Genomic DNA, 27,008 nt, shown 5'->3' with positions numbered 1-27,008 from the left:
GTTGTAACTTCCTCCTCCCCATCTTTGGTGGTGGCTGTCACGCACACCTGTTTAATATATGATGATCCCCACAGACGATTCTACCCTGCTAGGCCCACATGGCATTAAAAAGTAGACGTTTATTCCATGCCATAAAATGTCATTTTACACTGTCTATTCACTCACTGGTAAATGTAAATAGAAATTAGACTTTGATGAAAGATTCTCGATTAAATTGACCTAACTGATTTTGCAGTGTAATCACGTGTGATGTGAACAGATGGGCGATTGGGCAAAACTAATCAAGCGTATGGAACATTGAGCTATGTACGGAAGCCGAATAAGGACCTGCTGGTGGATTTTTGAATCTGAAATGACAGCTATTTCTCACACATAGCCAGAGCTACTTATCGAAAGGGGTTTCGGGATTATCTCTTTGCTCTAAAAACAAAGTGAGAGATCAAAACCCTTTGCTACTAAATACATCTAGCTTGCATCTGCCATTCTGTAAATGCTCATTGCCACGGTACCGGTAGCTACTGCTAACAAAGCAATTACGGATCTGACAAATCGGTGCGACCAGGTAAAGGCTTTCTTTGGCGGCACTTTCAACATGAAGCTACTAGCTAGCTACCTAACTAACAAGCTAACTAGCCAAATAACCAACGTTAGCCATATAATATGTCATTGAGTTGTCTTTATCGTTTGCACTTGGCTAGCTAACAATGTCTACACTCGTTCATTTGTTAGATGTTTATGTAGCTAGCTAACGAGCTAATGTCACTTGCGGCGAAATGCGAGGCCGTATCGGCCTGCTTGCCCAAACCGGCCAGGGACTCCCTACTTTATTAGTTAGCAAAATTGCTATCATGCAATGCGGAATACTTGCGGGGGCAAAGCTAGATGAGGTAACGTTGGCTAGCTACGTATTGAGTTTATAATGGGGACTGATTACTATTAACTAACTAGTTAACGTTAAGTAGGTAACTAAATTACTTTGTCAACGTCAGTTGATGTGATATTTGTTGTGACTCCAGGTTGGTTATGTAGCTAGTCCTGATGCTAGGGATTTAGAATGCGTTCTTCGCATTCCGACCCTTGACTGACGCATTCTATTCTTTACTCTGCTTCTGATGTGATGTTGGGCTAGAGAGACAACTCTGCTTGTGACAGCGACACTAGTAGAAACAAAAAACTATGTAGCCGGTGGAGGCTGTAAGGAAAATGTAGAGAAACATTCGAGTCACTCTTTCTCTCTCTGTGTGTGTGTAGGATGGAGTGGCAGCCGGATGAACAGGGTTTGCAGCAGGTGCTTCAGCTGCTGAAGGACTCCCAGTCTCCAGACACAGCCACACAGAGAGCTGTGCAGGAAGTATCCTCTCAGACACACAGGAGTGTGTCAGCGTTCGAGAGAGAGAGGCGGTGTGTGTGTGTGATTGTTTTCCGTACTTCATAATGTGTCTCCTCGGGGTGTGAGTGAAAGATGAGAGTCGTGATTGTTGGTGATTTGCCATGTTGATTGTTTTGTCAGTGAAGGGGTGTTTCTTAACAGTGTGTAGAAACTGGAACAGCTCAACCAGTTCCCAGACTTCAACAACTATCTCATCTTCGTCCTTACAAGCCTCAAATCAGAGGGTAAGTGTGTGTGTGTAGGATGTATATAAAATGGTTGCGAGCATTAGTCAGTGGTTACCAATCGTTCCCTCTCTCTCCCTCTTTCCTTTCAACCCCCCCTGTAGATGAGCCGACCCGTTCTCTAAGTGGTCTCATATTGAAGAACAATGTGAAGGCCCACTACCAGAACTTTCCTCCTCTGGTAGCTGACTTCATCAAGAGGGAATGTCTCAACAACATCGGAGATCCCTCGCCCCTCATCAGAGCAACCATCGGTAAGAGAGAGAGAGTGTGTGTGTGTGTGCTGTAAAGTGAGTCAGGATGTGTGGGTGGTTGAGCCTTTGCAGGTACTGGTATCAGTCTGTGTGGGAGTATGCGTTAATCAGCAAGCTGAAGTGTGTGTGTGTGTGTGTGTGTATTCAAGTTTTAATGTCACATACAGTGAAGTCCTTCTGGCAGCTCTAAACCCAACAAAGCAGTAATGGATGTTAAATTACAAGGTAGAACAGAAACCCACAATAAATAATGTTGTGTATAAATGTGTATGTGCCTATTAGTTAGTGTGTGTGTGTAACCCTCTGCCTCCTGTCTCTCAGGCATCTTGATAACAACCATAGCATCTAAAGGAGAGCTGCAGACATGGCCTGAACTCCTCCCTCAACTCTGTAACCTGCTCAACTCTGAAGACTACAATACCTGCGAGGTCACACACACACACACACACACACACACACACACACACACACACACACGCACACGCGCTCCCATCTAATCTTTTGATTGTTTATGTAGGACTTATGTTTAACTTTCTGTGTGTGTGTGCAGGGTTCTTTCGGAGCTCTGCAGAAGATCTGTGAGGATTCTTCAGAGCTGTTGGACAGTGATGCTCTCAACAGACCCCTGAACATCATGATCCCCAAGTTCCTACAGTTTTTTAAACACTGCAGCCCAAAGATCAGGTCTCTCTTTCTCTGTCTCTGTCTGTCTGTTTCTGTTTGTCTGTCTGTCTGTTTCTGTTTGTCTGTCTTTCTGTTTCTGTTTGTCTGTCTGTCTCTCTGTTTCTGTCTGTCTGTCTGTCTGTCTGTCTGTCTGTCTGTCTGTCTGTCTGTCTGTTTCTGTTTGTCTGTCTGTTTCTCTGTCTGTCTGTCTCTCTGTCTCTCTGTCTGTCTGTCTGTCTGTCTGTCTGTCTGTCTGTCTGTCTGTCTTTCTGTTTCTGTTTGTCTGTCTCTCTGTTTCTGTCTGTCTGTTTCTGTCTGTCTGTCTCTCTGTTTCTGTCTGTCTGTCTCCCAGATCAGGTCTGTGCTCTTTCTTTCTTTCTCTCAGCCCTCGCTCCATGCTCCCTCCCTGACAAGTAGTTGATTTCTTCTTAAAGCAGCTATTGAATGCAACCAACTTAGTTTCCTCTCCCTCCCTCCTCCAGGTCTCATGCCATAGCGTGTGTGAATCAGTTCATCAGCAGTAGAGCCCAGGCTCTGATGGATCACATCGACACCTTCATCGAGGTGAGACAGGGGTTGTGACTAAAATGGCACCCTAGTCCCTATATAGTGCACTACTTTAGACCAGAGCCCTAGTCCCTAGTGCACTACTTTAGACCAGAGCCCTAGTCCCTATATAGTGCACTACTTTTGACCAGAGCCCTAGTCCCTATATAGTGCACTGCATTAGACCAGAGCCCTAGTCCCTATATAGTGCACTACTTTTGACTGGTCTGTCTGGGTTGAAACCATCGAACAGACTTGATATACTGTACTGTCACAGTTGAAAATGCTTATTATAAAGAACCCCACCCCCTCCTTTCTCCAGAGTCTAAATGTTTAATATAAAGACCCCCCCCCTCTCTCCAGAGTCTAAATGTTTATTATTAAAGAACCCCCTCCTTTCTCCAGAGTCTAAATGCTTATTATTAAAGAACCCCTCCTTTCTCCAGACTCTAAATGTTTATTATTAAAGAACCCCCCCCCTCTCTCCAGACTCTAAATGTTTATTATAAAGAACCCCCCCCCCCTCTCTCCAGAGTCTAAATGTTTATTATAAAGAACCCCCCCCCCCTCTCTCCAGAGTCTAAATGTTTATTATAAATAACCCCCCCCCTCTCTCCAGAGTCTAAATGTTTATTATAAAGAACCCCCCCCCCCTCTCTCCAGAGTCTAAATGTTTATTATTAAAGAACCCCCCCTCTCTCCAGAGTCTAAATGCTTATTATAAAGAACCCCCCCCCCCTTTTTCCAGAGTCTAAATGTTTATTATAACGAACCCCCCCCCTCTCTCCAGAGTCTAAATGTTTATTATTAAAGAACCCCCCCTCTCTCCAGAGTCTAAATGTTTATTATAAAGAACCCCCCCCCTCTCTCCAGAGTCTAAATGTTTATTATTAAAGAACCCCCCCTCTCTCCAGAGTCTAAATGCTTATTATTAAAGAACCCCCCCCTCTCTCCAGAGTCTAAATGCTTATTATAAAGAACCCCCCCCCCCCCCCCTTTTTCCAGAGTCTAAATGTTTATTATAACGAACCCCCCCCCTCTCTCCAGAGTCTAAATGTTTATTATTAAAGAACCCCCCCCTCTCTCCAGAGTCTAAATGCTTATTATAAAGAACCCCCCCCCCCCTTTTTCCAGAGTCTAAATGTTTATTATAACGAACCCCCCCCCTCTCTCCAGAGTCTAAATGTTTATTATAAAGAACCCCCCCCCCTCTCTCCAGAGTCTAAATGTTTATTATTAAAGAACCACCCCTCTCTCCAGAGTCTAAATGCTTATTATTAAAGAACCCCCCCCTCTCTCCAGAGTCTAAATGCTTATTATAAAGAAACCCCCCCCCCCCCCCCCTTTTCCAGAGTCTAAATGTTTATTATAACGAACCCCCCCCCCCCCTCTCTCCAGAGTCTAAATGTTTATTATTAAAGAACCCCCCCTCTCTCCAGAGTCTAAATGTTTATTATAAAGAACCCCCCCCCTCTCTCCAGAGTCTAAATGTTTATTATTAAAGAACCCCCCCTCTCTCCAGAGTCTAAATGCTTATTATTAAAGAACCCCCCCCTCTCTCCAGAGTCTAAATGCTTATTATAAAGAACCCCCCCCCCCCCCCTTTTCCAGAGTCTAAATGTTTTTTATAACGAACCCCCCCCCCCTCTCTCCAGAGTCTAAATGTTTATTATTAAAGAACCCCCCCCCCTCTCTCCAGAGTCTAAATGTTTATTATTAAAGAACCCCCCCTCTCTCTCCAGAGTCTAAATGTTTATTATTAAAGAACCCCCCCCTCTCTCCAGAGTCTAAATGCTTATTATAAAGAACCCCCCCCTCTCTCCAGAGTCTAAATGTTTATTATTAAAGAACCCCCCCCCCTCTCTCCAGAGTCTAAATGTTTATTATTAAAGAACCCCCCCCCTCTCTCCAGAGTCTAAATGTTTATTATTAAAGAACCCCCCCCCTCTCTCCAGAGTCTAAATGTTTATTATTAAAGAACCCCCCCCCTCTCTCCAGAGTCTAAATGTTTATTATTAAAGAACCCCCCCTCTCTCTCCAGAGTCTAAATGTTTATTATTAAAGAACCCCCCCTCTCTCCAGAGTCTAAATGCTTATTATTAAAGAACCCCCCCCTCTCTCCAGAGTCTAAATGCTTATTATAAAGAACCCCCCCCCCCCCCCTTTTTCCAGAGTCTAAATGTTTATTATAACGAACCCCCCCCCCCTCTCTCCAGAGTCTAAATGTTTATTATAACGAACCCCCTCTCTCTCTCTCTCTCTCTCTCTCTCCAGAGTCTAAATGTTTATTATAACGAACCCCCCCCCCCTCTCTCTCTCCAGAGTCTGTTTGCTCTAGCGGGGGATGAGGACTGTGAGGTGAGGAAGAACGTGTGTAGAGCTCTGGTCATGCTGCTGGAGGTCCGGATAGACCGACTCATACCACACATGCACAGCATCATACAGGTACCACCTACGACCCCTGACCCCATGACCCTGTGACCTCATACCACACATGCACAGCATCATACAGGTACCACCTACGACCCATGACCCTGTGACCTCATACCACACATGCACAGCATCATACAGGTACCACCTACGACCCCATGACCCTGTGACCTCAATCCACACATGCACAGCATCATACAGGTACCACCTACGACCCCTGACCCCATGACCCTGTGACCTCATACCACACATGCACAGCATCATATAGGTACCACCTACGACCCCTGACCCTGTGAACTCATACCACACATGCACAGCATCATACAGGTACGACCCATGACCCCATGACCCTGTGACCTCATACCACACATGCACAGCATCATACAGGTACCACCTACGACCCCTGACCCCATGACCCTGGACCTCATACCACACATGCACAGCATCATACAGGTACCACCTACCACCCCTGACCCCATGACCCTGTGACCTCATACCACACATGCACAGCATCATACAGGTACCACCTACGACCCCTGACCCCATGACCCTGTGACCTCATACCACACATGCACAGCATCATACAGGTACCACCTACGACCCCTGACCCCATGACCCTGTGACCTCATACCACACATGCACAGCATCATACAGGTACCACCTACGACCCCTGACCCCATGACCCTGTGACCTCAATCCACACATGCACAGCATCATACAGGTACCACCTACGACCCCTGACCCCATGACCCTGTGACCTCATACCACACATGCACAGCATCATACAGGTACCACCTACGAACTCTAACCTCTAACCCAATGACCTCATACCACACATGCACAGCATCATACAGGTACCACCTACGAACTCTAACCTCTAACCCAATGACCTCATACCACACATGCACAGCATCATACAGGTACCACCTACGAACTCTAACCTCTAACCCTGTGACCTCATTCCACACATGCACAGCATCATACAGGTACCACCTACGACCCCATGACCCTATGACCTCATACCACACATGCACAGCATCATACAGGTACCACCTACGACCCCTGACCCCATGACCCTGTGCACTTTTGACCTTTCACATACACTCATTCATCACTCAAATTCCATGTGTTTTTGTAAACCTCCTACACTCAATCTGTTCTGCTATTTCTCTTTCTCTCTTTTATCCTTTTCTTATGGCCCCATACCTCTTTTCCATATTGCCTTCTGTTTCTATAAGAAATCTCTCTCTCCCCAGTACATGCTCCAGCGTACCCAGGACCCAGATGAGAATGTTAGTCTGGAGGCCTGTGAGTTCTGGCTCACCCTGGCTGAACAGCCCGTCTGCAAGGAGGCCCTGTCTGGGCACCTGGTCCAGTAAGTACACACCCGCCCACACACACACGGAGGTAGTGACACACTCGGAGGTAGTGACACACTCACACTCAAATACACACACACGCGCGGACGGATACACATCAGACACACCGATGAAGTGATGGCCAGGGAAGTTTTTAGTCGGGGTGTAGCTGGATAAAGAGGACTAGTGTGGTTTGGTTGTCACCATCTCCCCTGTCTCTCTCCAGACTCATCCCCATCCTGGTGAATGGGATGAAGTACTCTGAGATAGACATCATCCTCCTAAAGGTGAGTTTACAGACACAGTCAGACTGTCCCACTCCCAATGCACAACTAGAAAGAACCATGACTTAACGTTCCCTCCCTCCTCCCCCATCTTCCCTCCTCTCTCACTCTTTCCCCCCATCTTCCCTCCTCTCTCACTCTTTCCCCCCATCTTTCCTCCTCTCTCACTCTTTCCCCCCATCTTTCCTCCTCTCTCACTCTTTCCCCCCCATCTTTCCTCCTCTCTCACTCTTTCCCCCCATCTTTCCTCCTCTCTCACTCTTTCCCCCCCATCTTTCCTCCTCTCTCACTCTTTCCCCCCCATCTTTCCTCCTCTCTCACTCTTTCCCCCCCATCTTTCCTCCTCTCTCACTCTTTCCCCCCCATCTTTCCTCCTCTCTCACTCTTTCCCCGCCATCTTTCCTCCTCTCTCACTCTTTCCCCGCCATCTTTCCTCCTCTCTCACTCTTTCCCCCCCATCTTTCCTCCTCTCTCACTCTTTCCCCCCCATCTTTCCTCCTCTCTCACTCTTTCCCCCCCATCTTTCCTCCTCTCTCACTCTTTCCCCCCCATCTTTCCTCCTCTCTCACTCTTTCCCCCCCATCTTTCCTCCTCTCTCACTCTTTCCCCCCCATCTTTCCTCCTCTCTCACTCTTTCCCCCCCATCTTTCCTCCTCTCTCACTCTTTCCCCCCCATCTTTCCTCCTCTCTCACTCTTTCCCCCCCATCTTTCCTCCTCTCTCACTCTTTCCCCCCCATCTTTCCTCCTCTCTCACTCTTTCCCCCCCATCTTTCCTCCTCTCTCACTCTTTCCCCCCATCTTTCCTCCTCTCTCACTCTTTCCCCCCCATCTTTCCTCCTCTCTCACTCTTTCCCCCCCATCTTTCCTCCTCTCTCACTCTTTCCCCCCCATCTTTCCTCCTCTCTCACTCTTTCCCCCCCATCTTTCCTCCTCTCTCACTCTTTCCCCCCCATCTTTCCTCCTCTCTCACTCTTTCCCCCCCATCTTTCCTCCTCCAGGGAGATGTAGAGGAGGAGGATGACACCGTACCAGACAGTGAGCAGGACATCAAGCCTCGCTTCCACAAGTCACGCACCGTCACCCTGCAACACGAGGGAGGAGAGGGGGAGGAGGGGGAGGATCACGACGATGACGATGACGACGATGACACGCTCTCCGACTGGAACCTGCGTGAGTGGTTGAGGGATTGTGTGACAGCTCAGCTGACCAATCAGAGCCAGGGAAATGGGACTGGCAGCCAATCCCGCCAAGAGAGAAGATTTAGGGCCAGTGTTCTCAGTTGATGTTACTGATTACCCATGAAGACACACTCACACACCTGGTCTAAATCAGTCACTGTTTAACTAGCAGTGTAGGAATTGTTTTAACCTCTGTTTCTCTCTCTCTCTATTTCTCTCTATTTCTCTCTCTCTCTATTTCTCTCTCTCTGTTTTTCTCTCTCGTCTCTCTCTCTGTTTTTCTCTCTAACAGGGAAGTGTTCGGCGGCAGCGTTAGACGTGTTAGCTAACGTGTTTCGTGATGAGCTCCTCCCCCACCTGCTGCCCCTGCTGAAGGGCCTGTTGTTCCACCCAGACTGGGTCGTCAAGGAGTCGGGAATACTGGTGCTGGGGGCTATCGCTGAGGGTAACCCCTGACCTCCGACCCCTGACCTCCGACCCCTGACCTCCATCCTTTTTTATTTACTTAATGGAAGTAAAAGCATGTTAGTCACCCCCCCCCCCTCCTCTCTCCTCAGGTTGTATGCAGGGCATGGTTCCCTACCTACCAGAGTTGATGCCTCACCTCATCCAGTGTCTCTGTGATAAGAAGGCCCTGGTGCGTTCCATCGCCTGCTGGACTCTGTCCCGCTACGCCCACTGGGTGGTCAGCCAGCCCCCTGACTCCCACCTCAAACCCCTCATGACTGAACTCCTCAAGAGGATCCTGGACGGGAACAAGAGGGTTCAGGAGGCCGCCTGCAGGTGTGGGGGAGGGAGCGGCTGGTGGGGAGGGAGGGAGAGGTGGGGGTGTGTGTGGGAGGGAGCGGCTGGTGGGGAGGGAGGGAGAGGTGGGGAGAGAGTGGTGGGGGAGGGTTTTTGAATGAATAAAGATGTTGAACTGAAATTTAAGGTCTTGATGAGATACGGCAATGAATGAATGTTTCCTGCTCTCTCTCCCTCTGCCCCCTCCCCTTTCTCCCTCCCTCCTCTCTCCTCCCTCCCTCTCCACCCTCCCTCTCAGTGCGTTTGCTACCTTAGAGGAGGAGGCCTGTACAGAGCTGGTTCCCTATCTGAGCTTCATTCTGGATACTCTGGTCTTCGCCTTTGGAAAATACCAACACAAGAACCTGCTCATACTGTACGACGCTATAGGAACGCTGGCCGACTCTGTAGGACACCACCTCAACCAACCGGTTAGTACGTAGTTAGGCTAGATAAACACCCCTTCTAGTTACCCTCAGTTTCCCTTTCGGAGGACGGTAGTTAGTGTTCGGAGGACGGTAGTTAGGCTAGATATACACCCCTTCTAGTTACCCTCAGTTTCCCTTTCGGAGGACGGTAGGTAGGTAGTGTTTGGAGGACGGTAGGTAGGTAGTGTTTGGAGGACGGTAGGTAGGTAGTGTTCGGAGGACGGTAGGTAGGTAGTGTTCGGAGGACGGTAGGTAGGTAGTGTTCGGAGGACGGTAGGTAGGTAGTGTTCGGAGGACGGTAGGTAGGTAGTGTTCGGAGGACGGTAGGTAGGTAGTGTTTGGAGGACGGTAGGTAGGTAGTGTTTGGAGGACGGTAGGTAGGTAGTGTTCGGAGGACGGTAGGTAGGTAGTGTTTGGAGGACGGTAGGTAGGTAGTGTTCGGAGGACGGTAGGTAGGTAGTGTTTGGAGGACGGTAGGTAGGTAGTGTTTGGAGGACGGTAGGTAGGTAGTGTTTGGAGGACGGTAGGTAGGTAGTGTTTGGAGGACGGTAGGTAGGTAGTGTTTGGAGGACGGTAGGTAGGTAGTGTTCGGAGGACGGTAGGTAGGTAGTGTTTGGAGGACGGTAGGTAGGTAGTGTTCGGAGGACGGTAGGTAGGTAGTGTTTGGAGGACGGTAGGTAGGTAGTGTTCGGAGGACGGTAGGTAGGTAGTGTTCGGCTCATTTGTTTATATTTTTTCTATGACTCTGTTCCTGTTTTTGTTTTTTAAAAGTTTTAACCATCTCTCCTCTCTTTTCCTCCCCGTCTCTCTCTCTCTCTCCTCTAGGAGTACATAGAGAAGCTGATGCCTCCTCTCATAGCCAAGTGGAATGAGCTGAAGGATGAAGATAAGGACCTGTTTCCTCTGTTAGAGTGTCTGTCCTCTGTCGCTACAGCCCTCCAGAGTGGCTTCCTGCCCTACTGTGAGCCAGTCTACCAGCGCTGTGTTACACTGGTGCAGAAAACACTGGCTCAGGCTATGGTGAGACACACACACACACACACACACACACACACACACACACACACACACACACACACACACATATATGACAAAAAGTATGTGGACACCTACTCGTCGAACATCTCATTCCACAATCATGGGCATTAATATGGAGTTGGTACCCCCTTTGCTGCTATAACAGACTCCACTCTTCTGGGAAGGCTTTCCACTAGATGTTGGAACATTGCTGCAGGGACTTGCTTCCATTCACCCACAAGCATATTAGTGAGATCAGGCTCTGATATTGGACGATTAGGCCTGGCTCACAGTCGGCGTTCCAACTCATCCTAAAGGTGTTCGATGGGGTTGAGGTCAGGGCTCTGTGCAGACCAGTCAAGTTCTTCTACGCTGATCTTGACAAACCATTTCTGTATGGACCTCGCTTTGTGCACGGAGACATTGTCATACTGAAACAAGAAAGGGTCTTCCCCAAACGTGTTGCCACATAATTAGAAGCACAGAATTGTCTAGAATGTCATTGTATGCTGTAGCATTGAGATTTCCCTCCACTGGAACTAAGGGGCCCGAACCATGAAAACAGCCCCAGACCATTATTCTTCCTCCACCAAACTTTACAGTTATCACTATGCAGCATCCTATGATGGTGCCATTTTGAAAGTCTCTGAGCTCCTCAGTAAGGTCTGCACCTGTCAGCAACGGGTGTGACTGAAATGTCCAAAATCCACTCATGTGAAGGGGTGTCCACATACTTTTGTATTTACAGTGTCAAAGACGCACAGTTATCATCAGTGATTTAAAGATTGAGTGGTTTTTGATCTTAACTCTCTCTCCCCCTCTCCTCCCCCCATATGTATTAACTCTCTCTCTCCCCCCCTCAGATGTATTAACTCTCTCTCTACCCCTCTCCTCCCCCCCAGATGTATTAACTCTCTCTCTCCCCCTCTCCTCCCCCCAGATGTATTAACCCCCCCCCCCCCCCCCAGATGTATTAACCTTCTCCTCCCCTCCAGATGTATTAACTCTCTCTCTCCCCCTCTCCTTCCCCCAGATGTATTAACCCCCCCCCCCCCCCCCCCCCCCCAGATGTATTAACCTTCTCCTCCCCTCCAGATGTATTAACTCTCTCTCTCCCCCTCTCCTTCCCCCAGATGTACAGCCAACAGCCGGACCAGTACGAGGCTCCTGATAAGGACTTTATGATCGTGGCCCTGGACCTCCTCAGTGGTCTGGCTGAGGGCCTGGGGGTCCACGTTGATCAGCTGGTGGCCCGGAGCAACATCATGACACTACTGTTTCAGTGCATGCAGGTACGGGGGGTGTGTTTTCAGTGTTAACTCTACCTTTGTGTGAATGTCTAGGTCAGTGGTCACCAAGCGGTCAATCTCCATTTTGGGTCAGTCTTAGTGGAGGGGGCGGAGCTGTCTCCCTTTTTGGTGGAGGGGGCGGAGCCATCAGTCTTAGTGGAGGGGGCAGGCTGAGGGAGGGTCAGTCTTAGTGGAGGGGGCAGGCTGAGGGAGGGTCAGTTTTAGTGGAGGGGGCAGGCTGAGGGATGGTCAGTTTTAGTGGAGGGGGCAGGCTGAGGGAGGGTCAGTCTTAGTGGAGGGGGCAGGCTGAGGGAGGGTCAGTCTTAGTGGAGGGGGCAGGCTGAGGGAGGGTCAGTCTTAGTGGAGGGGGCAGGCTGAGGGAGGGTCAGTCTTAGTGGAGGGGGCAGGCTGAGGGAGGGTCAGTTTTAGTGGAGGGGGCAGGCTGAGGGAGGGTCAGTCTTAGTGGAGGGGGCAGGCTGAGGGAGGGTCAGTCTTAGTGGAGGGGGCAGGCTGAGGGAGGGTCAGTCTTAGTGGAGGGGGCAGGCTGAGGGAGGGTCAGTCTTAGTGGAGGGGGCAGGCTGAGGGAGGGTCAGTCTTAGTGGAGGGGGCAGGCTGAGGGAGGGTCAGTCTTAGTGGAGGGGGCAGGCTGAGGGAGGGTCAGTTTTAGTGGAGGGGGCAGGCTGAGGGAGGGTCAGTCTTAGTGGAGGGGGCAGGCTGAGGGAGGGTCAGTCTTAGTGGAGGGGGCAGGCTGAGGGAGGGTCAGTCTTAGTGGAGGGGGCAGGCTGAGGGAGGGTCAGTTTTAGTGGAGGGGGCAGGCTGAGGGAGGGTCAGTCTTAGTGGAGGGGGCAGGCTGAGGGAGGGTCAGTCTTAGTGGAGGGGGCAGGCTGAGGGAGGGTCAGTCTTAGTGGAGGGGGCAGGCTGAGGGATGGTCAGTTTTAGTGGAGGGGGCAGGCTGAGGGATGGTCAGTTTTAGTGGAGGGGGCAGGCTGAGGGAGGGTCAGTCTTAGTGGAGGGGGCAGGCTGAGGGAGGGTCAGTCTTAGTGGAGGGGGCAGGCTGAGGGAGGGTCAGTCTTAGTGGAGGGGGCAGGCTGAGGGAGGGTCAGTCTTAGTGGAGGGGGCAGGCTGAGGGAGGGTCAGTTTTAGTGGAGGGGGCAGGCTGAGGGAGGGTCAGTCTTAGTGGAGGGGGCAGGCTGAGGGAGGGTCAGTCTTAGTGGAGGGGGCAGGCTGAGGGAGGGTCAGTTTTAGTGGAGGGGGCAGGCTGAGGGAGGGTCAGTCTTAGTGGAGGGGGCAGGCTGAGGGAGGGTCAGTCTTAGTGGAGGGGGCAGGCTGAGGGAGGGTCAGTCTTAGTGGAGGGGGCAGGCTGAGGGAGGGTCAGTTTTAGTGGAGGGGGCAGGCTGAGGGAGGGTCAGTCTTAGTGGAGGGGGCAGGCTGAGGGAGGGTCAGTCTTAGTGGAGGGGGCAGGCTGAGGGAGGGTCAGTTTTAGTGGAGGGGGCAGGCTGAGGGAGGGTCAGTCTTAGTGGAGGGGGCAGGCTGAGGGAGGGTCAGTCTTAGTGGAGGGGGCAGGCTGAGGGAGGGTCAGTCTTAGTGGAGGGGGCAGGCTGAGGGAGGGTCAGTCTTAGTGGAGGGGGAAGGCTGAGGGAGGGTCAGTTTTAGTGGAGGGGGCAGGCTGAGGGAGGGTCAGTCTTAGTGGAGGGGGCAGGCTGAGGGAGGGTCAGTCTTAGTGGAGGGGGCAGGCTGAGGGAGGGTCAGTCTTAGTGGAGGGGGCAGGCTGAGGGAGGGTCAGTTTTTGTGGAGGGGGAAGGCTGAGGGAGGGTCAGTTTTTGTGGAGGGGGCAGGCTGAGGGAGGGTCAGTTTTTGTGGAGGGGGCAGGCTGAGGGAAGGTCAGTTTTAGTGGAGGGGGCAGGCTGAGGGATGGTCAGTTTTAGTGGAGGGGGCAGGCTGAGGGATGGTCAGTTTTAGTGGAGGGGGCAGGCTGAGGGATGGTCAGTGACCAAATACAGGCCAGTCAGTCCAATAGAATAAAGAACATCATTTCAGTTTAAGGTCACTCAGCTGTGCCTCACAAGTAATACAATGTTTATTATGATGTGGATGATGGTGTTTATTACCAGTGGATCATATCCTTCTGAAATGGTCTGAGTAGAACTACAGGGTGACTCAACCACAGCCAGTATGCAGTGATAATGTACTGGGCCTGTAGACTACTGCCCTCATTACTACACAGCTGGTTTTAATTGGTTCTGGGCCTGTAGCCTACTGCTCTCATTACTACACAGCTGGTTTTAATTGGTTCTGGGCCTCTAGCCTACTGCCCTCATTACTACACAGCTGGTTTTAATTGGTTCTGGGCCTGTAGCCTACTGCCCTCATTACTACACAGCTGGTTTTAATTGGTTCTGGGCCTGTAGCCTACTGCCCTCATTACTACACAGCTGGTTTTAATTGGTTCTGGGCCTGTAGCCTACTGCCCTCATTACTACACAGCTGGTTTTAATTGGGTCTGGGCCTGTAGCCTACTGCCCTCATTACTACACAGCTGGTTTTAATTGGGTCTGGGCCTGTAGCCTACTGCCCTCATTACTACACAGCTGGTTTTAATTGGGTCTGGGCCTGTAGCCTACTGCCCTCATTACTACACAGCTGGTTTTAATTGGGTCTGGGCCTGTAGCCTACTGCCCTCATTACTACACAGCTGGTTTTAATTGGTTCTGGGCCTGTAGCCTACTGCCCTCATTACTACACAGCTGGTTTTAATTGGTTCTGGGCCTGTAGCCTACTGCCCTCATTACTACACAGCTGGTTTTAATTGGTTCTGGGCCTGTAGCCTACTGCCCTCATTACTACACAGCTGGTTTTAATTGGTTCTGGGCCTGTAGCCTACTGCCCTCATTACTACACAGCTGGTTTTAATTGGTTCTGGGCCTGTAGCCTACTGCCCTCATTACTACACAGCTGGTTTTAATTGGTTCTGGGCCTGTAGCCTACTGCCCTCATTACTACACAGCTGGTTTTAATTGGTTCTGGGCCTGTAGCCTACTGCCCTCATTACTACACAGCTGGTTTTAATTGGTTCTGGGCCTGTAGCCTACTGCCCTCATTACTACACAGCTGGTTTTAATTGGTTCTGGGCCTGTAGCCTACTGCCCTCATTACTACACAGCTGGTTTGAATTGGTTCTGGGCCTGTAGCCTATTGCCCTCATTACTACACAGCTGGTTTTAATTGGTTCTGGGCCTGTAGCCTACTGCCCTCATTACTACACAGCTGGTTTTAATTGGATCTGGGCCTGTAGCCTACTACCCTCATTACTACACAGCTGGTTTTAATTGGTTCTGGGCCTGTAGCCTACTGCCCTCATTACTACACAGCTGGTTTTAATTGGTTCTGGGCCTGTAGCCTACTGCCCTCATTACTACACAGCTGGTTTTAATTGGTTCTGGGCCTGTAGCCTACTGCCCTCATTACTACACAGCTGGTTTTAATTGGTTCTGGGCCTCTAGCCTACTGGACAACCCTCATTACTACACAGCTGGTTTTAATTGGTTCTGGGCCTGTAGCCTACTGCCCTCATTACTACACAGCTGGTTTTAATTGGTTCTGGGCCTGTAGCCTACTGCCCTCATTACTACACAGCTGGTTTTAATTGGTTCTGGGCCTGTAGCCTACTGGACAACCCTCATTACTACACAGCTGGTTTTAATTGGTTCTGGGCCTGTAGCCTACTGCCCTCATTACTACACAGCTGGTTTTAATTGGTTCATGTTGCATAGGCTTATGTTTCAGTCATGTTTATAATGATACAATAATCTGACTGGTAGATCTCCTGATCTTGACTCAGAGGTTTGGGATCCACTGGTCCATCTAGTGTGTGTGTGTGTGGTAACAGACGCTGGCTGTATTTGATTGTATATAACCATTTCGTGTCATATATATCTATATATATATCTATGTAGACCATGTAGTTAACACACACATGTTATATCTCTATATAGACCATGTAGTTAACATGTTGTATCTCTATATAGACCATGTAGTTAACATGTTGTATCTCTATATAGACCATGTAGTTAACATGTTGTATCTCTATATAGACCATGTAGTTAACATGTTGTATCTCTATATAGACCATGTAGTTAACATGTTGTATCTCTATATAGACCATGTAGTTAACATGTTGTATCTCTATATAGACCATGTAGTTAACATGTTGTATCTCTATATAGACCATGTAGTTAACATGTTGTATCTCTATATAGACCATGTAGTTAACATGTTGTATCTCTATATAGACCATGTAGTTAACATGTTGTATCTCTATATAGACCATGTAGTTAACATGTTGTATCTCTATATAGACCATGTAGTTAACATGTTGTATCTCTATATAGACCATGTAGTTAACATGTTGTATCTCTATATAGACCATGTAGTTAACATGTTGTATCTCTTTATAGACCATGTAGTTAACACACACATGTTGTATCTCTATATAGACCATGTAGTTAACACACACATGTTGTATCTCTATATAAACCATGTAGTTAACATGTTGTATCTCTATATAGACCATGTAGTTAACATGTTGTATCTCTATATAGACCATGTAGTTAACACGTTGTATCTCTATATAGACCATGTAGTTAACATGTTGTATCTCTATATAGACCATGTAGTTAACATGTTGTATCTCTATATAGACCATGTAGTTAACATGTTGTATCTCTATATAGACCATGTAGTTAACATGTTGTATCTCTATATAGACCATGTAGTTAACATGTTGTATCTCTATATAGACCATGTAGTTAACATGTTGTATCTCTATATAGACCATGTAGTTAACACGTTGTATCTCTATATAGACCATGTAGTTAACATGTTGTATCTCTATATAGACCATGTAGTTAACATGTTGTATCTCTATATAGACCATGTAGTTAACACGTTGTATCTCTATATAGACCATGTAGTTAACATGTTGTATCTCTATATAGACCATGTAGTTAACATGTTGTATCTCTATATAGACCATGTAGTTAACATGTTGTATCTCTATATAGACCATGTAGTTAACATGTTGTATCTCTATATAGACCATGTAGTTAACATGTTGTATCTCTATATAGACCATGTAGTTAACATGTTGTATCTCTATATAGACCATGTAGTTAACACGTTGTATCTCTATATAGACCATGTAGTTAACATGTTGTATCTCTATATAGACCATGTAGTTAACACGTTGTATCTCTATATAGACCATGTAGTTAACATGTTGTATCTCTATATAGACCATGTAGTTAACACGTTGTATCTCTATATAGACCATGTAGTTAACATGTTGTATCTCTATATAGACCATGTAGTTAACATGTTGTATCTCTATATAGACCATGTAGTTAACATGTTGTATCTCTATATAGACCATGTAGTTAACATGTTGTATCTCTTTATAGACCATGTAGTTAACATGTTATATCTCTATATAGACCATGTAGTTAACACACACATGTTGTATCTCTATATAGACCATGTAGTTTACATGGTCTATATAGAGATATAACATGTTGTTAACACACACATGTTGTATCTCCAGGACACCATGCCAGAGGTGAGGCAGAGCTCCTTCGCCCTGCTGGGTGATCTGACCAAGGCCTGCTTCCCTCATGTTAAACCCTGCATCGGTAACCACCTATACGATCTCTCTCTTCATCTCTCTCTTCTCCTACTAACTGTGTAACTACCAGTCTATCATACTCCTTATGTTATGTACCGTCCTCCCTCTCTCTTCCCCTTGGCTTTCTCTCAATGTGTGTGTGTGTGTGTGTGTGTGTGTCCCCAGCTGAGTTCATGCCTATCCTAGGGACCAACCTGAACCCAGAGTTCATCTCTGTGTGTAACAACGCTACCTGGGCCATTGGAGAGATATGCATGCAGATGGGTGAGTCTTTCTGCGTGTAGGTTTGTACACGCAGATAATATGTACATGTGAGAGATGATTTATAATTACTTAGAATAATCATCCGTAAAAAAAAAAAATGTTGTTCTTTAATAAACAAAGCAATTGTCAGTTTCGATGCTGCTAGCATGAGTTATCTTAATGATATATTTCTCTGCTTTGGTTCTCTCTGTCTCCCCCCATCTGTCTCCATCTCTGTCTCCCCCCCCATCTGTCTCCATCTATGTCTCCATCTCTGTCTCTGTCTCCATCTGTCTGTAGGTGTAGAGATGCAGCCCTATGTGTCTCTGGTCCTGAACCAGCTGGTAGAGATCATCAACAGACCCAACACACCCAAGACCCTGCTGGAGAACACCGGTACACACACATACTGAACACCGGTACACGCACATACTGAACACCGGTACGCGCACATACTGAACACCGGTACGCGCACATACTGAACACCGGTACGCGCACATACTGAACACCGGTACGCGCACATACTGAACACCGGTACGCGCACATACTGAACACCGGTACGCGCACATACTGAACACCGGTACGCGCACATACTGAACACCGGTACGCGCACATACTGAACACCGGTACGCGCACATACTGAACACCGGTACGCGCACATACTGAACACCGGTACGCGCACATACTGAACACCGGTACGCGCACATACTGAACACCGGTACGCGCACATACTGAACACATGCGCAATCATTGGGTTTGTTTGACATTGTAGCTGATGCATTTTGGGTAAACTGTGACTGACTCATCTACAAATAATAATGAGCAGTTATTTATGATACAAAGTGATTTGTACATCAGCGTACAGGCCCAACTAGGCCCAACTGTACCTGCTGGGTGTTTGTACACATGAGTGAGGCTCCTCCCATTTTCTTCCAGCCATTACGATTGGTCGCCTGGGCTACGTGTGTCCTCAGGAGGTGGCTCCGATGCTCCAGCAGTTCATCAGACCGTGGTGAGTCTGTCACACATTTGACGAGACGTCTAGTCCTTCACGTCACTGATAATTATCAACATGTTTAGATTGCCTGGTATGTGACGCGGTGGTGTGTGTGTGTGACAGGTGTACGTCCTTACGGAACATCCGTGACAACGAGGAGAAAGACTCCGCCTTCAGAGGGATCTGCATGATGATTGGTGTAAACCCTGGGGGAGTGGTCCAGGTAAGAGGGAGGGACCTGCATGATGATTGGTGTAAACCCTGGAGGGAGTGGTCCAGGTAAAAGGGAGGGACCTGTATGATGATTGGTGTAAGCCCTGGGGGGAGTGGTCCAGGTAAGAGGGAGGGACCTGCATGATGATTGGTGTAAACCCTGGGGGAGTGGTACAGGTAAGAGGAAGGGAGATGGATGATGATTGGTGTAAACCCTGGGGGAGTGGTCTATATTCTACAGGACTATGCAGAACTAGGCTATATCCTACAGGACTATGCAGAACTAGGTTATATCCTACAGGACTAGGCTATATCCTACAGGACTATGCAGAACTAGGCTATATCCTACAGAACCAGGCTATATCCTACAGGACTAGGCTGTATCCTACAGGACTATGCAGAACTAGGTTATATCCTACAGGACTACGCAGAACTAGGTTATATCCTACAGAACTATGCAGAACTAGGCTATATCCTACAGGACTACGCAGAACTAGGTTATATCCTACAGGACTAGGCTATATCCTACAGGACTATGCAGAACTAGGTTATATCCTACAGGACTACGCAGAACTAGGTTATATCCTACAGGACTACGCAGAACTAGGTTATATCCTACAGGACTATGCAGAACTAGGTTATATCCTACAGGACTACGCAGAACTAGGTTATATCCTACAGGACTATGCAGAACTAGGCTATATCCTATAGGACTATGCAGAACTAGGCTATATCCTACAGGACTAGGTTATATCCTACAGGACTAGGCTATATCCTACAGGACTAGGCTATATCCTACAGGACTAGGCTATATCCTACAGGACTAGGTTATATCCTACAGGACTAGGCTATATCCTACAGGACTAGGCTATATCCTACAGGACTAGGCTATATCCTACAGGACTAGGCTATATCCTACAGGACTAGGCTATATCCTACAGGACTACGCACGTTATTTTGGTGTGTTTGATATTGCCTGTCGGGTGCTGAATTGCTGCGACCATGTCTGGCAAGTGAGCTGCGTCACACACCTAAAATCACATTGTAGCACTGCGGTTGGGTTTGGGACCAGGTGTTGGGAGTCAGACAGGAAGTCAGCAGCAGGGGTTGTGGTATGAAGAGAGCAGACCTCTACATGGAGACACAGTCCTTCTGTAGGGTGAAGTAACATCACAGAATGTGTCTCTCTGCAGGACTTTATCTTCTTCTGTGATGCCGTGGCGTCCTGGGTCAGCCCTAAGGAGGACCTGAGAGACATGTTCTACAAGGTGTGTGGAGGACCCAGCTCTCTCTGTCCCAAGTGGCACCTTGTTCCCTTCATCTGCACTGCTGTCGTGTACTATGGAAGGGGAGAGGCTGCCAATTAGGACGTGTCCTGGGAAAAGCTTTGCTTGGCCCAGATCCTTACTAATATCTGTGTGTGTGTGTGGGGACTGTATGATAGTGGGATGTTAACTTCTAGTTCCTCCCAATCCCGGATCCGGGAGCACCCCCCACAGTAAAAAAGCTGACTAGCATAGCCTAGCATAGCGTCACAAGTAAATACTAGCATCTAAATATCATTAAATCACAAGTCCAAGACACCAGATGAAAGATGCAGATCTTGTGAATCCAGCCATCATTTCTGATTTTTACAATGTTTTACAGGGAAGACATAATATGTAAATCTATTAGCTAACCACGTTAGCAAAAGACACCACTTTTTTTACTCCACCAGTTTTTTACTCCATCAGTAGCTATCACTAATTCGACTAAATAAAGATATATATATAGCCACTAACCAAGAAACAACTTCATAAGATGACAGTCTGATAACATATTTATGGTATAGCATATGTTTTTTTAGAGAAATTTGCATTTTTCAGGTATAAATCATAGTTTACCATTGCAGCCACTATCACAAAACTCACCAAAGCGACTAGAATAACTACAGAGAGCAACGTGTATTACCTAATTACTCATCATAAAACATTTCTTAAAAATACACAGCGTACAGCAATTGAAAGACACAGATCTTGTGAATCCAGACAATATTTCATATTTTCTAAGTGTTTTACAGCGAAAACACAATATATCGTTATATTAGCATACCACATGAGCTAACATCACCCCAGCATTGATTCAAGGCAAAAAGAGCGACAACGTTATCACCACCAAAATATATTAATTTTTTCACTAACCTTCTCAGAATTCTTCAGATGACAGTCCTGTAACATCATATTACACAATGCATATAGAGTTTGTTCGAAAATGTGCATATTTAGCATCACAAATCGTGGTTATGCAATGTAATCTGTCAAAACATGGCATGCATTCTGGCCGGCGCCATCTTGGAAAGGCACCTAAGTTTACGATTATTTATCGATTAGATTGACTAAAAAAATACAGGTTGGACAGCTAATGAAAGATGCATTGGTTATTAATGCAACCGCTGATTTAGATTAACGTTACTAGACATACAGTGTGCGTTACAGCCAGACTAGTGCCGCAATAATGGCCGACAAATGCGTTTACATTTTTCCACAAATACGGAATAAAATCATAAATAGCTCTTACTTTTGGACGAGCTTCCATCAGAATCTTGGGCAAGGTGTCCTTTCTCCAAAAGAATCGTTGCTTTGTTGTAAAATGTCCTCTTCAACTTCGGAACTAGCAGCTAACAATAGCTACGTGGCACACACATGTCCAAATCCTCAAAGCGCAATACTACGAGAATTCCGAAAATAGCAATATACTCGCATAAACTGATATAAATCGGTTTAAAATAACTTCGTTATGATGTTTCTAACACCTATATCGAATTAAATCACAGACGGGTATATCTTAGGCCGATAACAGGAGCTTTTGAGCATGCCATTCTGATGTCCTCTCTTGCGCCTTGACGAGGGTCCAAAAGAACGGACATGTCACTCCATGGCCTTTTATGAACTCTGTGAAATACGTAGAGACTCCATTCCACTTCTCATTGGTTACTGACATCCAGGGGAAGGCGGGTGCAGTTCATTTCGATCCATAGGGCACACACAGAGCTTTAAACTGATCTGAGAACAGAGACTATTTTTCTTACCTTCACATTTCCTGTCATGATTTTCGCTGTAGAAAGAGTTCTGGTTCACCCACAGACATAATTCAAACGGTTTTAGAAACTAGAGATTGTTTTCTATCCAATAGTTATAATAATATGCATTTTGTACGAGCAAGAATTGAGTACGAGGCAGTTTAATTTGGAAATGTAAAAAAAGAAATAGTGCTAACAGCTCCCCCTATTGACAAACATAATAGCAGATAATTATTTCAGACATATTGTTTCTGTTGTCATTTCTTTGTTGAGTAATCAAGGTATTTTCTCCTCTGTCTTCCCCTTTCTCTCTCTCCTCTTTCTTGCCCCCCCCCCCCCCCAGATCCTCCATGGTTTTAAGGACCAGGTAGGAGAGGAGAACTGGCAGCAGTTCTCAGAACAGTTTCCCCCCCAGCTGAAGGAGAGACTGTCTGCCTGCTACGGCGTGTAGAACCCCACCCCTAACCTAACGGCAGGTACACACTCACTTTAAATATGACCATTCCAATGTTATTTATGGCACTCCCTGGTTGTGATCCTCATCCAGAAATCTCTCTCGCTCTCCCCCTCCTTCCCTCTCCCCCTCCTTCCCTCTCCCCCTCCTTCCCTCTCTCTCTCCCCCTCTTCCCCTCCTTCCCTCTCTCCCTCCCTCTCCAGGTGAGCCAGTAGTAGAGGAGGAAGGTGAAAAGGAATCTCATCCATCTGTGTTAATGCCCTGAACTGATCTGGGGGGAGGGGGAGAGGGACCCATCACGCCATTGGCCGCTCCCCCTGACGGACGGCCCCCACGCCCTATGTATTTCTCCATAGCGGGAGGGTGGGCGGGACTTGGGGAGGGACAGGGGGACACCTCTAGATGAAAGATTAAGGGGACCCAACCAACACAGAGAAACCAACTAAGGTAGGGACAGATAGGGGGGGGTACCTACATTCAGAAGGAAAAGGTTCCAATACAGAAACAGGTAGGGACAGATAGAGAATGGAGAGTGAGGGAAAGAGAGAGGTAGGTAGGGGCCAGCTAGACTGCAGTAGAGAGAGGTAGGTAGGGGCCAGCTAGACTGCAGTAGAGAGAGGTAGGTAGGGGCCAGCTAGACTGCAGTAGAGAGAGGTAGGTAGGGGCCAGCTAGACTGCAGTAGAGAGAGGTAGGTAGGGGCCAGCTAGATTGCAGTAGAGGGGTGGGTAGGGGCCAGCTAGACTACAGTAGAGGGAAAGAGAGACTTAACAGATTTTTTAAAAATCAGATTGTAGAAAAAATACACCACACAGAGAGCCATAGACAGAGAGACAGGCACTCCCACAGTAAGACACACACACTTGCAATACCTAGAGCTTTGTGTAGATGGCGCTGTTAAACTAGTCAGACATACTCAGACACTACCAGTAAGGGATTAACAGTCAGTGAGGGACAGACAGCGTGTTGGGGACAGACAGCGTGTTGGGGACAGACAGGTAGGTGTCTAGCCTCTGTTGATTTCTGGGAGATGTCTCTTTTTTCTGGGGTAAAGGATATTCTATATGAATGAAAATTCATCCTGTTATTACTAGATCACTGGTTCCCTGCTGATCTCCTCCAACAAGCATGCTTTGTTTCTGTCCTTTTCCCTAAGGAATGCTTTCTTCATATTACTATCGTGAGAGAATTCTCATGTTCTCTTCTAGATAGACAGGGGATAACTAACCTCTTGGTTCATACGAGTCACCATTATAAGAGGGAGAGAAATAGGGTTTAAATAATACCTGTTATTCTTACGTAAGGTTAGGAAACTACAGATTACAGCCTCAAGATCACGTCTCTAGTTGTACCTGTTTGTGTGTCGTGTCTGAGTTTGTTTACCTATTGTTTACCGTACATGACACTGTTGATTGTTTTAATAAGGTAACGATTTAACACTTGACTCCTCCCACCCCATTGTCCTCCACCTGTAAACTGTGACCAACTGTGTGTGTTGCCATAGTGATATCTTGAGGAAAGAGATTAAACCCATAATTGTTTATCCTGATAACGTGTTACAAGAGGTCCATCTTTTGTTGCTTTTTGTTTATTTTTTTTATTTGCTGCTACTATTTTTTTGTTTCCATGGTGAGCTTAAATGAACACAAACAAAACATTGTTTATTTTTAGTTTTGTGGTTTTGCACTTTTTATTTTTTATTTTTGTATTAAGGATGTTTTTAACCTTCCCTCATAAAGGACATCTGAATTCTAACGTCCGTGTTCTATTGTTGTTCAGTGTAAAGTGTCTCTTGTTGTTCAGTGTAAAGTGTCTCTTTCTTACTGGCAAATAAAAAGTAGGAAAACTAATGGCAAATAAAAAGTAGGAAAACTAATGGCAAATAAAAAGTAGGAAAACTAATGGCAAATAAAACGTTTGTGAAACTGCGAGTAATCCGCACTTTTACAACGACTGACTGTGTGCTGACTGTGTGTGGGCACATGTTTGTATTTCCTAGGGAAAGGAGGTTGTAGCTGGAACTAGCCTACTGTGTGTGTCTGTGTGAGAATAGTGATGTTATCCTTTTACTATTCTTCACTTTGTTCCAAGATAAGAGCACAATATCCCTCCAGCAGGACAGCGGAGCCAGGACTCATACAGACAGATGGCAAACACAGAATTCCAACAGCCTACGTCCCAAATGCCACTCTGTCCCCTATATATATATTCCTCATAGGGCTCTGGTCAAAAGTAGTGACTTTTAAAGGGAATAGTGCCATTTTGGACACCGGCATAGAGTTGGATAGAGGGTGCACTTGAACAGAAACTGTTATTGAGAATGTGCCCGCGAGCCAACTTTATGTACAGTATAGACAGCTGTGAGGTTGTCAGCAGTTTGAGGCCAGGATTCAATCCGATCGCCCCTTTTTCGGCTAAGCACCTTTTTAAAGGCAATGTTCCCACGTTCGCGGAGACCGCATTCACGGTAAACGCTGCTTATGTCAGCTCATTTGGAAATGACCTTTTAAATGTCATGAGGCAGATCTATAAAGGATTTGAATGAATCCCAGCCTTAGTGTCATTAAAGGGGACGTTCAGTATTTTGGCTTTTGGCTTTTAAAGTTAGCTGAAGTTTTTAGTGGCTGTTTGAAAGAAAATGAAACCAGGGATTTCAGTTTCTCCTGAACCATTGTTCCTCACCCTGAAAGTATTCAATCTAACATTAAGTTGTAAAATCCTGAACTTCCCCTTTAATATCCATATCTCAACTTTAGTGAATTTGGACACATTTTGCACAGATAGATGTATAGATGACTGACTGACCAGGACTGTGATCATAGAAGCGATAAACTAATCAATGTATCATTCAACAAAGACAATCTACATCTCCCCCATTCTGCTATCTCTATTTCTATCATTTTAGATTTTAGATTTTCATGTTTTTGTATCCATTTAAATTTATTTAAAGATGTTTTTTTTGTCAGGTTTCAATGTTCTGCAGTAGATCGTTTGGACTCGTTATGATATTGTGATGACTTAATTGGTTAATTAATAAATGCAATCATCAAGTGTCTTTAGTAAATGAGGGCTCTAACTTAGGAACTTATAGAACTTAAGGCTTATTGAGGGAGGGAAGGCAGAGGGAGGAAGGGAAGGCAGAGGGAGGAAGGGAAGGCAGAGGGAGGAAGGGAAGGCAGGGGGAAGAAGGGAAGACAGGGAGGGAAGGCAGAGGGAGGAAGGGAAGGCAGAGGGAGGAAGGGAAGGCAGGGGGAAGAAGGGAAGACAGGGAGGGAAGGCAGAGGGAGGACAGAGGAAGGGAAGGCAGAGGGAGGAAGGGAAGGCTGTAGAAACAAGCATGTTCTTCATGTTCTGCAGAATGACTCTGATGTGCTCCAGTATTTCAATGGACTGCTGCTCTATGTCAATCTCTACAAACATTCAACTCATTTCTTTGTGGAAATAAATACATCAAGTTTCTTCTTCTTCCAATCTTTCCAACTGTCGCCTCCTTGTTATGTTAATGTCATAACCTTTGAACTGCGGCTGCATAAAACCTGTCGTGCGTCCCAGTCTGCACCCTATTCCCTATACAGTGCCCTACTGTTGACCAGGGTCCATAGGGCTCTGAAAGTAGTGCAGCAAAAAGGTAATAAGGTGCATTTAGGACGCTACCCTGTCTATTTTTCCACGCCGGGTGAATGTGAGCCATGACAGATGTCTGTTGTGTGTCACTGTTTTACAGGAAAGGAGAGAAGGGAAAAATGAGTGTGTCAGAGACGGAGAAAGACACTTTAGTCATGTTCCAGACCTCATTAATTTGGTAATGATGTCATATCCTGTCTGGGAACACAGACAGCAGTTTCCTGTACACAGAGAACTACGACATACCTGTGTGTTTGTGTGTGAGAGAGAAACTCTGTAGCTCAGTTAGAGAGCATGGTGGTAGAGCATGACGCTTACAACAGAAGGATAGTGGGTTCGATACATAAAATGTATGCATGACTGTAAGTGGCTTTGGATAAAAGCGTCTGCTAAATGGCATCTATTATTGAGGGACAGTAATGGACCTCCAGCACATAGAACACCCCCGGGCAATGTCATTTAGCCACTGTGAACATGAGAGACACACCCACACTGTTCACATGTGGGCTATGTCCCATTGCTACAGGGGACAGGGTTACACCTCACACCACACCAGCATCAATGAGAGGGGAAAGGAAACGTAATGGTTGATTATATGATACAGCATCAGGTGTTTCCAGGTATAGGTTAATATGAGGTGTCCAGGTATAGGTTAATATGAGGTTGCTAGGTCCAGGTATAGGTTAATATGAGGTGTCCAGGTATAGGTTAATATGAGGTTGCTAGGTCCAGGTATAGGTTAATATGAGGTGTCCAGGTATAGGTTAATATGAGGTTGCCAGGTCCAGGTATAGGTTAATATTAGGGTGCAAGGTATAGGTTAATATGAGGTTGCCAGGTATTGGTTAATATGAGGTTGCCAGGTTCAGGAATAGGTTAATATGAGGTTGTCAGTTCCA

The 27,008-nt window shown here is 46.8% G+C and overlaps 1 protein-coding gene across 1 annotated transcript; it reads left to right on the top strand.

Moving 5' to 3' along the window:
• The first annotated feature begins 387 nt into the window (after window positions 1-387).
• Window positions 388-22,833, top strand: LOC129851257 (transportin-2). The gene is made up of 24 exons (XM_055917672.1): window positions 388-562; window positions 1,252-1,351; window positions 1,539-1,614; window positions 1,719-1,868; window positions 2,190-2,296; window positions 2,419-2,552; window positions 3,014-3,095; window positions 5,400-5,522; window positions 6,764-6,882; window positions 7,092-7,152; window positions 8,149-8,320; window positions 8,621-8,773; window positions 8,886-9,111; window positions 9,371-9,542; window positions 10,365-10,559; window positions 11,690-11,848; window positions 17,442-17,529; window positions 17,688-17,786; window positions 18,066-18,161; window positions 18,702-18,777; window positions 18,886-18,985; window positions 20,169-20,243; window positions 22,377-22,509; window positions 22,691-22,833. The coding sequence occupies exons 2-23, from the start codon at window positions 1,253-1,255 to the stop codon at window positions 22,482-22,484; spliced, it is 2,670 nt and encodes an 889-aa protein (XP_055773647.1). The 5' UTR covers window positions 388-562; window position 1,252; the 3' UTR covers window positions 22,485-22,509; window positions 22,691-22,833.
• The last annotated feature ends 4,175 nt before the right edge of the window (window positions 22,834-27,008 follow it).

The sequence above is a fragment of the Salvelinus fontinalis genome, chromosome 3 (genome assembly GCF_029448725.1).
Source record: "Salvelinus fontinalis isolate EN_2023a chromosome 3, ASM2944872v1, whole genome shotgun sequence".
NCBI classification, from domain to species: domain Eukaryota; kingdom Metazoa; phylum Chordata; class Actinopteri; order Salmoniformes; family Salmonidae; genus Salvelinus; species Salvelinus fontinalis.
This window is presented reverse-complemented; position numbering and strand designations above follow the sequence as displayed.